Consider the following 11,375-nt stretch of genomic DNA (forward strand, 5'->3'; position numbering starts at 1 on the left):
AAAAAAAAAAAAGTAGTACATCTATATTAAACTTTATCTTGAACCGTTCGGTTTTTTCTGAATTAATCCTTACCTCACATATCTACTTTTAGAATAAAGACTCCAGATACTGTATAAGTACTTGAATTTAAACAGTTACCCTTGATTCCGTTCCCAAGACGCCCAATTGATTCATGTCCTCACCTTTGTGGGATAAACAGAACTGGATGGGAAAGCCACGAGGGTGGTGAGGTCAGAGTAGCGTCGCTCTATGGTCTTCTTAGTAGCAGGACAGTAGTGAACACTGCGAACAACTTTGGGGCGAACCAGAGAGCCTAGGGACACAAAGGTGTGCACAAAGTCAACCAATGGCACACTGACAGACAATGGTGAGACCTAAACTCATGCAAGGCCTTTAAATACTATAAGTTAACCTGTTTTCCTAACACTTGTCATTTGTTCTTCTTTACATCTATATATAGGTACCACTGTATGCATGTGTAATTTTAAGTACCACTGATGTCAATGAAGGGGCAGTTCAGGGCTGCAGTGAAAAAGGAAGAGAACTCTTCCAGCTCTGGGAACTCACTATTCTGCTACCACTGCTGGTTCCTGAGTGCCGTGGACTCTGAGTTGCTTCACGTTTTACTATTTAATTTCAATGTTTCCTACAAGTTCCCCAGATCCACTACAGCTCCCCTGGTTTCCAGACCTCCTAAATCTATCCTACCATTTTCTTAGGGCCCTAGCACCATCTTCGATCCACTCACATTTAGTAACAATGCCTTCCACACAGACCACACAGCTGAGAAAGCAGGAAGTGAGAGTCCGGGGAGAGACGTGCTTTGAGCCGAAGCTGCCTTCCAATCCTATGTAGAACTCATCATACTGCTTGGCATAGGTAGCATCAATGGAGGCCACAAAATCCTTCAAGGCCCGCTGGAAGGCGACCAGCTCCTCAAAAGCATTGTTCAGGAGGCTGCGTGTGGTGGAGACAAAGAACCATTAGACAGAGCTCAGGAAACTGACCCTCAAAACAGGAAGGAACAACCTTGGGTCAGTGAAAGAAAATCCATGTCTACTTTGTCCTGCCACTGTGTAAGACTTGGTAAAATATATCAGAACTGAAGTTAATGTCAATTCATCAAAGATGTAAATAATGATGCTCAGTACAACATTGGAAAGAAATGGGAGCACCAGAGATCACCTCTTCTCTGGAAGACGACAGCCTGTATGTAGGCCAAGTGCAATCTAGGTCTTTCCCAGGGAAGCCTGTTCCAATCTAAACACGATGCCTTCCTCCCTCCCTCAAAAGCAGGGAACCCCCAGGAAACCCTGTGACGGCTCACCGGTTAGCCCTCTTTTCATTTTTCCTGCGCAGGTCATTCACGCTGACAATCAGCCGATACTGGTTGTCACTGATCAACTCACGAACTTTGTTCTGGTAAATTCCTTGGTCTTCCTGCGAAGCAGAAATAAGACATATCAAATCAAGTGATTTGACACATTAAATTAAGATATTAAATTAAGACATAACGCCCATGTCTTTCAGACCAGAAGCAACCCTCGAAACAGATGAATGTAAAGTCTGTCCATCAGTGTCTCCCTTTCACTCACTGGCCTCAGATTTCACCTACAATCTATTAGGAGACTCTAAGAATCATTAAGTCAAGATCACCTAAGACACCCAGGGTCCCCTTTCTACAGGTTCTTGGTTTTATTCATAGCAAGCTTGGATCTCCAAAGCTAGAAGCTGAACTAAGGTGGAGCATGGAGCTAAACTACAATTCTAGCACTCAGGCATCTGAGGCAGGAGGATCGCCACTGGGTCCAAAGCTAAGCTACAGAGTAAGATTGCTTCAAGAGCAACAGCCAAGAGAACAAGCAAGCAGCTAGGTTCACAGTGAGCATCTGTAAACACTGGAGTCTTCCAGTAAGCCTGAAGGGACAGCCAGCTAGGGATTCCAGTAATGTTAAGTCATAAGGCAGGCAAGCTCAGCAGTGGGGTCTACAACTGCATCAAGAACTTGGAGATACCTAATGACATATTACAGGCAGGGTGGTCATTTCCGTGCTCTTTATCTTGTCCTCTGGTACAACATACTTCTGTCCTTCAGCTGCAGGATGGTCTTTCCTACATTATAAAACAGGCTTCCCTCATCATGGGGTGAGGTCTATCTATGCCCTTCTGGACAAGGAAAACACACCCGCTGTCTCTATCAATAGAACATTAGGAACCGCTGAGCATTCAACTTATAAAGGGGTTACTGATCATGAGGGGATACTATTTATACCATGGGAGGTCAACATAACATTATTCAAAAGTGCTAACTCAGCAGGGGCCTAGGACCTACTTAGAGCCCACACCAGCAAAGATGACAGTGGACACTATGCCACTTACACAAGACGATGCCAGCATGCTGACACATGTCTCAACGGTGCCCAGGAAGTAGATGGCCAAAGACAACCTTTTCCTCTTGCCAGCATCCCTTATCACACACTACCATGATCATTAACAGTTCTCTTATATGCTTACATTTTAATTGGGAATTAGAATGACCTAAGTCATTTTTTTCTAAAGACTTAGGAAAAAAAAACCCACCTTGCTAATACAAAAAATTTAATTTTAAAATCTGGACGCTGACACACCTGAATGCAGATATACTTCAAAATCATGCTGTATATTTGAAATGTAATTTAAATACTCTTTTTTTTAAAAAGAGATTTGAAATGTAATTTAAATACTTTTTTAAAAAGATATATTTATTATTATAATTAAGTACACTGTAGCTGTCTTCAGACACACCAGAAGAGGTTGTCAGATCTCATTATGGGTGGTTGAGAGCCACCATATGGTTGCTCGGATTTGAACTCAGGACCTTCGAAAGAGCAGTCAATGCTCCACCAGCCCAATTTAAATACTCTTAAAACTCAAATTTAAATTGCTTTTCATTGATTAACAAACTTTCAGGGCTCATCAACATCTTATAGCTTTAAATTTTGGATTACACTTAAACCCCACTTTACCTTCATACAAAACACTTTTGATTTGGAGGAAAAAAAGAAAGCTGTCATAAGTTGTTGGTCCCGTCCTCATCCCAACCCCCACCAGCATCAAGTCAGTCATTAAATGTGAGTCCTCTGAGCCGGGGCGGTGGTGGTGCATGCCTTTAGTCCCAGCACTTGAGAGGCAGAGGCTGGCGGATTTCTGAGTTTGAGGCCAGCCTGGTCTACAGAGTGAGTTCCAGGACAACCAGGGCTATACAGAGAAACCCTGTCTCGAAAATTAAAAACAAAAAAATCTGAGTGCTCTGAGTCAACTACATTAGCCCTTCCAAATAAGAGTTAATTAAGCCGGGCTTGACCATCTGTTTACATCTGTTACAACTCCTTGCAAGTTGGGGGGTAACATATGAATTCAGAGACAAACTAAATAACTTTGGAGAAAACTCTAGCAACTCATGAAGATATGCAGGAACAAGAAAATGACAAGAGGAGATAATGAGAAAGCGAAAATGATCAAAAGACATTATGTGCTTATGAAGTTTCATAATGAAACCCATATGTATTATTAACATATCCTAATGTAAGAGAGGTTTCAAGGAAAATATCCTGCTCAGGGGAAGACAGCAAGCACAAGGCCTGGGGAACATATCAAGTAGACGATGGGAATCAGAAGCAGCAATTAAAAGAGTGGGTGATAATTAAGAAATAAGACCAGAATGCATTACGTGTTTATGAAATTTCATAATGAAACTAATACGTAAAATTAACATGAAAAGAATGTATCTTTTAAGATCTTGAGGTACATCTGAAGAAGAAAGCAAAGATAACAGGAAGTTGCAGAGAAAAGAAGTATCAGCGGCCCTGGTCCTCCGCCTGGACCCTAGCACCCGGCCAGGTCACCCGCGGGACCTCACCACCGGGCCAGGTCACCCGCGGGACCCCAGCACCGGGCTCGCGGCCCTAGCCTCACCTCGTCATCCAGGAAGTCCAAGTAGTCTCTCTGAGCTTCCCGCAGCTCTACATCGTCCAGCACTACGGTGCCCGCCATGCCGCTGCCCCGAAATCGCCGGCCACCAAACAGTCCCGAAACAAACGCGTGACTCCGCCCTGGCGCGAAAACTTCCCAAGTTTTCCCGCCACGGAAGTTTATGGTGGAGGAAGCAGGAAGCAGAGACGCGATATGATTGGTTAACTTCTTCAATAGCCTTTCATTCGGTGCCTGGATTGGAGAGAAATGGTCGCTTTCTCGGCCCTAATAGGAAGGCTGGCCAATGGGTCAGAGAGGAGGCTCAAAACCCACCCTCTGGAAATTGAGCAACAGGAAGGCTAGGAAGCACTGCATTCTGGGAGTTGTGGTCCTTCCCACCATCACCACTACCACCCCGCTTTTCTAGTTTTGTCGAATGGGAAGTTAGGATTTACTGAGGTGATCCAAGTTTGTATCCCATATGCACAGGTACATATGAAGGCCAGAGGTTGATATCTCTTGTCTTCCTCAATCTTTCTCCACCTTGTATTTTTGAAAGAGGAACACGATACCCACTGACCCATGTCTTTAGCCTCCATATTACTGATTCTCACACACTTGGTTTTCTAGCCTTCATTTCCTGCTATACAAAATGAGAGTAATCTGAATTCAAAACTCTCCAGTAAGCAATCACTAGTATTCCAATAGCTTATGGCAAGTTAGAAATGGTGTAAAGACAAATTTTATTCACTGAATCATGCTATTGCCTTTAATACAGCCTTGACTTGCTGTGTCTGTGACCTGTAACCTTGAAAACACAGAGATAAATAATTGATATTTCTCCATACTTTCACAAGGACATAAGATAGATAAGCAGAAAATCAGATCGGGCCAAAAAAAAAAAAAAAAGAAGACAAGGAATGCAGCTCAGCTGGTGGCCCGATGATGGGTGACATACACAGAGCCCTGGGTTTAGTCACCAGCACTTCCAAAGCAAAAGAAGGAAGAAGGTATCATGCATGCACCTGCCTTTCAAAGTCCAGATGAGCTCTGCCAGTGACTCCCCTATGCTCTGGCTCAAAATGAAGACACGCATATAACCTGATGAGATGGTTAATATATGTGAGGGTTCCATTGCTTTGCTCACGATCTGTTGGCTTTCTGCCTTTGGCACTAATGGGCCAAGGCTGACTTACAAGGCTGAGTAATTGCTAGGAGGAAAGCAGCATGGAGAAACAGTGAAAATCATTGCAAAGTATACAAAGTACTTCCTTTTTTTTTCTGTCTCCAACCCAAAGAAAATACTTGGAGTGGGCAGCCCCGAGGAGGAGAATGGGTACCGGATGCTGCTTCCAAGATGATGCCCACACCAGGTTATCCTGTTGAAAAAGGGGACTCATAGCTCTCAAGGCATTCCTCAGCTCGTGAGTAACAACTCGTGAGCTTGTCAGTGCTTGCCAAGTGATTGTTGAGGTTGCAAGACCACCCTTGGTCCTCATGGCAACTTATTGTGGGTGGCCAAGGCAAAGCAACAATTTCTACTTCTGAAACTCCTTGATGGTGGCCATCTTGCAGCAAAGATTTTAGTGGGCATTGCCGGATCCCAAGACGATGATGTTGGTGATGGCACCACCTTGGTGACCCTGCTGGCTGAGGAGTTTCTGAAGCAGGTGAAGTCCTATGTGGAAGAAGGCTTACACACTCAGATCATCACCTGAGCTTTCCGCACAGCCACCAAGTTGGCTGTTAACAAAATCAAAGAGATAGCTATGACTATAAAGAAGCAAGATAAAGTAAAACAGAGGAAGACGCTAGAGAAGTCTGCGGTGACAGCCCTGAGCTCCAAGCTGACCTCCCAGCAGAAGGCCTTCTTTGCCAAGGTGGTGATGGATACTACGATGATGCTTGATGAGTTGCTGTAGCTTAAAATGACTGGTACCAAGAAGGTGCAGGGCAGAGCCCTAGAGGAGTCTCAGTTGGTGCCTGGTGTTGCATCCAAGAACACTTTCTCTCAGTCTGAGTTTGAAATGCAGCCCACGAAGTATGAGAACCCCATGATAGCCTTCTTAAATGTTGAGCTAAAGCTGAAAGTAGAGAAAGATAATGCTGAAATTAGAGTCCACACGGTGGAGGATTACCAGGCAATTCTTGATGCCGAACGGAACATTCTCTATGACAAGTTAGTCATAGTCTGGAGCCAAAGTCATCTTCTCTAAATTCTCTCTTGTGGATGTGGCCACCCAGTACTTTGCTGATAGGGACGTGTTCTGTGCTGGCCGTGGGCCTGAGGAGGATCTGAAGAGGATAATGATGGCCAGTGGAGGCTCAATCCAGACCAATGTGAATACTCTGATTCCAGAAGTGCTGGGCCACTGCCAGGTGTTTGAGGAGACCCAAATTGGAGGCAAGATGTACAATTTCTTCACTGGCTGCCCTAAGGCCAAGACATGCACCATCATCCTCTGTGGTGGCACTGAGGAATTTATGGAGGAGCCAAAGAGGTCCCTGCATGATGCCACCATGATTGTGAGGAGGGCCATCAAGAATGACTCTGTGGTGGCTGGTGGTGGAGCCATCGGGAATATCTGAGGAATTACGCAAGGACCATTCCAGGGAAACAGCAGCTGTGGACTGGGGCATATGCCAAGGCCCTGAGGATTATTCCACAACAGCTATGTGACAATGCTGGCTTTCATGCCACAAACATTAGCAACAAGCTATGGGCTCAACATACACAGGGCAGGATGTAGTATGGGGTGGACATCAACAATGAGAACATCACCGACAACTTCCATGCCTTCCTGTGGGAGTTGGCCATGGCCATGGCGCACGTCAACGCCCCTGACAGCAGCTTCTCAGGCTGCGTGCCTTATCATATCTGTGGATGAGACTATCAAGAGCCCCCACTCCACTGTGGATGCTCCAGCTCCAACAGCTGGCTGGGCCAAGGCCAATGCCACCTCCACGGAAAGGCAACTCCCTGTGAGGTGAATGGAATGGGGAGTGGGTTGGTCGATTGGTCTGCTGTGTTCGCACTAGGGGTTCTGTAAATAAAACTTAGTGTTATTCAGTAGAATGAGGAGGAGGAGGAAGAAAATACCCGAGGACAAAATACAAACCCACAATAAACCAATACTTCCCTCAAACAACATGTATCTTTTAATTCATTAAACACTATATATTGCAAAAATATTTCAAACAGTGCCTTTTAATTTGCTTTAGGCTCCCAGGAAATCTATCATCAGTCCTTGACACTCTTACAAAGGCCATCTAAACGTGAAGATCAGACAGCCTATGCTTCAGGTAGGTGATGGTTTATACATACTTGACCCAGGGAGTAGCACTATTAGGAGGTAAAACCTTGTTGGAGTAAGTGTGTCACTGTGGGCGTGGGCATTAAGACCCTGTCCTAGGTGCCTGGGATCCAGTCTTCTAGCAGCCTTCAGATGAAGATGTAGAACTCTCAGCAATTCCTGTACCACAGCGGCTTAGACACTGCCATGCTCCCACGTTAATGATGATGGACTGAACCTCTGAACCTCTAAGCCAGCCCCCACTTAAATGTTGTCCTTTATAAGAGTTGCCTTGGTCATGGTGTCTGTTCACAGCAGTAAAACACTAACTATGACAAGGTACTAGAGAAGATTAAGGAATAACCCACATATGCAGACTTGTCCACCCAAGCAGGTCTGTTCTTTGTGGTGTGGCTCAGCAGAAACATCATATGCTAGAGATCGCAAAGATAATCAATATTGATTACTGTGTTTGAATTCTGTGCTTATATATTGTGTAACTATAGGCAATCTGTTTAACCCTTCTGTATCTTAGTTTCCTGGCCTTTCAAATAGACATAATATCCAGCTCAAAGAAGAGTTTGAATAATCAGTGAAGTAACAACGTATGTAAACAATTGAGAAAAACCTCAGGAATGTAGCACATATTAAATGAATGATGTTGTTGTTGTTGGTGGTGGTGGTGGTGATAGTGGTGGTGGTGGTAGTGATGGTGGTGACGGTGGTGGTGATGGTGGTGGTGGTGGTAGTGGTGGTGATGGTGGTGGTGGTGTGGTGATGGTGGTGGTGGGGTGATGGTGGTGGTGGTGGTGGTATTGTAGTCGAAGAGGGATTCAAGGGATGATAAAAGTGTGCAGAGGGGCTAGGTCAGACTCATGCAGGCTCCCTGATTATCCTTTCAGTGAGTAAAATGGATTCGTTTAATATTGAACCAAACCAAAAAGGAGGTCAGAGAAGGGATATTCAAAAAGAAGTCGTAAGAAAAGAAAGACAGATGGTTGTAGTGGGATACATCCTTACCCCCAGCCCTTTGGGAAGCAGAGGAAGGAGGCTCAAGTTCAACAACAGTCTGTGCTGCACTATAAGACCCTGTCATGGAGAGAGAAGAGGGATTGATTTCAGAGGAAAAACTAGCAGATATGAAAGCTGTATGAGTGTGTGAGTGTGGTAAAGTGCGAAATCTTCATAAGTGTAGGAGGCCTATTGCCAGAAGTAGTTAGAACACAAACCTAAACAAAAATGACATATCTGTACATACATAGGAATGTGAAAGAGGGAGAGGTAAAAAATTATGTGTATGTGGCTTACATTGGACATTGTGCCCCAAAGGTTATAATGGTAAGTAAATAGAAATAGTTTTTGCTTTTGTTTTTGCTTTTGTTTTTTCGAGACAGGCTTTCTCTGTATAGCCCTGGCTGTCCTCACTCTGTAGACCAGGCTGGGCTCTAACTCAGAAATCCACCTGTCTCTGTCTCCCAAGTGCTGGGATTAAAAGCATGCACCACCACTGCCTGGCCTATAAATGTTCTTTAAGCTTTACTTTAAAATAGCAATTATGAGCTGGGCAGTGGTGGCTCACGGCTTTAATCCCAGCACTTGAGAGGCAGAGACAGAGGGAATCTCTGTGAGTTCAAGGCCAGCCTAGTTTACAGACTGAGTTCCAGAACAGCCAGGGCTAAGAAGCCCTGTCTTGGGGTTAGGGGAAGCAATTACATCTTCTACAGAGAAAAACCATACTTAAGAAACATCAAGTCTTCAAAACCTCCAACACCTCCCCAAACCACAACTACTGCTGTAGTCAATCGAAACACTAACAATTAGTTTCAAAACTTTATCTGGGAGAGAGGAAAAGGAGGGGAGATTATATTTTGTTGAGTTGTAAAAATAAAAAAAAATCTGAGAATTTTGTGTGTTTATGAGGTCCAGTACAGAACATGTCACTAAACAAGAGCAGAACCTGATTTGCAGCATGGTTCTATTGATCATTCACTCCTGCCCTTTAGTGAAATACAATAAATCATCTCCTCCCCTGTCCCCACCCCCGCACCTCATCCTGCGCTTCCCTTCCAGCATCCCATTCTTCCAACTCTGCCTTGGGAATCCTTACATGAAAAGAAACTAGGCCTTTGCTATCCTTTGTGCCCTCCGATGGGTCAGTTTTAGAAAGGGTAAAAGGGCTATTGGCACTCTTAATTTCATGTTTCACGTACCACAAGGATCAAAGTGAAAGTCTCTAAGAAGCTGAGAGGTCCAACATGCCCTGTTTCCCCCTAGCTTTTCACTGGATTCTTTGATGAGCCTCAAAAAAAAAAAAAAAATATCTCTGATCAAAAACCAAACCCAATGGAAAAATTCCCTGGCCTTTGTCCACCCAGCTAGCCACCTGTTCTTTGCTGTGCTAATTTAGGACAAGGCTATGAGAAGGCCAAACATACTGGCTGGGAGCCTTTAGAGTTCTGGGAAGGTGGCTTTGGAAATAATCATTCTTTATCCATCATCATGCCTCTGTGCCACGTTCATTAGTTGGAAATTCAAAGGACTACAGTGATGTTAATTTGCAAATGAGGAAGCTGGGCCTGGTATCCTGGGTACCACTTCCGCTCAAGTAAGCTAAGCTTTTTAGAATTGAAAATTATAGTTATTGAAAGAGTAAATGAATGGACTGGTTAAAAGCAAGGTTAACACCTTTGAAGGAATTAAACTGGAAATCCAGACGAGGAAAATGCCTATAATGAAGCTCAGTCAGGGAGGGAGGCTATAACTTGAAAATTAATATTTCTTACTTAGGGCTTATATTTATGTTCCAATGAATGCAAATAATGTTGAGCTACACAGTTGGAAAGCTTTAGAATAAGCCTAAGAAAACATTGAGTCTGAGATTCCATACTAGTGATGACTAGTTAGGATGGGAATATAAACTAGATAGAAATAACTACCATAGCATTGTCAAATAGCACTCTCTCCAATAACGAAAACTATCTGCTCTGCCCAAACATAATAGTCATTCACCTACTGAGCATCTGACATGTAGCCATGAAACTGAGCAAATCAATTTTAATATTACGAAACATCAATGAATTTAAATGTAGACAGCCACATGTAGACAGCAGCTGCTATGTCAGACAACATAGTTTCGCAGAGCACTAATGTGGCAAATGGCAAGGGATAACTGAAGTCTGACACGCTAAGGTCTTTGGTTGTCCATGGAGGTTGGAGCTTTGCTTTTGGATTTGGTGTCAGTTGGTTGTTTTGAGACTAGTTCTCACTATATAGGCTAGGCTTCCCTTTACTGGATCCCCCCTCCTCTGCCTTCTGAATCCTAACATTCCAGGGGTGTGCTACTACACTCAGTTTTCCTTGAGAATTTTGAAGGAAGTTGTTGGTGTTAAAAATCTGAGGACGGGGCTGAGGAGATGGCTCAGTGGTGAAGAGCATGTACTTCACCTCTAAAGGACCTGAGTTCAATTCCCAGCAACCTTGTCAGGTTGCTCACAACTGCCTGCAAATTCTAGGTCCAGGCCAGAGCCTCTGTGGGCCTTTGCAGTCTTGTGTGCATAGACTTGTACATAATTTAAAAAAAAAAAAAAAAAGATTAAAAAATCCAAGGACAGGTACTAGAGAAAGAGAAAGGGATCATTTCTGAAGTAGTGGGAGTGGGAAAAAAGGGAAATGTACAGAAAAGGAGGGCAGCAAGAAGTCAGAAAAGGATGTGGTCAATAGAAAGCACAATAAATCAAATGAAAGGCAAAAAGAGATAAGATGACTCATGCTCACAAGGGAAGGTGGAAGTCAACAGAGTTACCACATCAAGAGAAAGCAAAAACATCCGGCCACACAGGGACACAAACATACACGCAGCACTTGTCTTTATGCACACAGAACCATAGCAGAATATAACAACATGCATGGGACTGAAGGAAAAACCACTCCAGTATAATGTCTTCTTCTGAGATGGGGACAAAGAAAGGGGGTATGCATCACTATTTGATTCTAAATAGTTTACCTTTTAAAAAACATTTGAAACAAATGCAAGAAAATGCTGGGCACTGGTTTCCTGATGCCTTTAATGCCAGCACTTGGAAGGCAGAAGCAGGCAGGTCCTGAGTTCAAGGCCAGTCTGGTTCAGAACA

The 11,375-nt window shown here is 43.9% G+C and overlaps 1 protein-coding gene and 1 pseudogene across 1 annotated transcript in view; one reads left to right on the plus strand and one right to left on the minus strand.

Annotated features, from left to right (window-relative positions):
• The window catches only part of Mcm3 (minichromosome maintenance complex component 3), an 18,084-nt gene extending 13,949 nt beyond the window's left edge, over positions 1–4,135 (minus strand). The window contains exons 1-4 of the mRNA XM_031366971.1: positions 3,956–4,135; positions 1,329–1,441; positions 750–958; positions 184–314 (exon numbers count right to left, since the gene is read on the minus strand). Coding sequence (XP_031222831.1) covers positions 184–314; positions 750–958; positions 1,329–1,441; positions 3,956–4,033 — 531 coding nt within the window. The 5' untranslated portion in view covers positions 4,034–4,135. The remainder of the gene's footprint in view (positions 1–183; positions 315–749; positions 959–1,328; positions 1,442–3,955) is intronic.
• Positions 4,136–5,341: 1,206 nt separating this feature from the next.
• Positions 5,342–7,064, plus strand: LOC116089090 (annotated as a pseudogene).
• Positions 7,065–11,375: the final 4,311 nt, after the last annotated feature.

This window comes from Mastomys coucha, unplaced genomic scaffold (assembly GCF_008632895.1).
Source record: "Mastomys coucha isolate ucsf_1 unplaced genomic scaffold, UCSF_Mcou_1 pScaffold14, whole genome shotgun sequence".
In the NCBI taxonomy this organism is placed as follows: domain Eukaryota; kingdom Metazoa; phylum Chordata; class Mammalia; order Rodentia; family Muridae; genus Mastomys; species Mastomys coucha.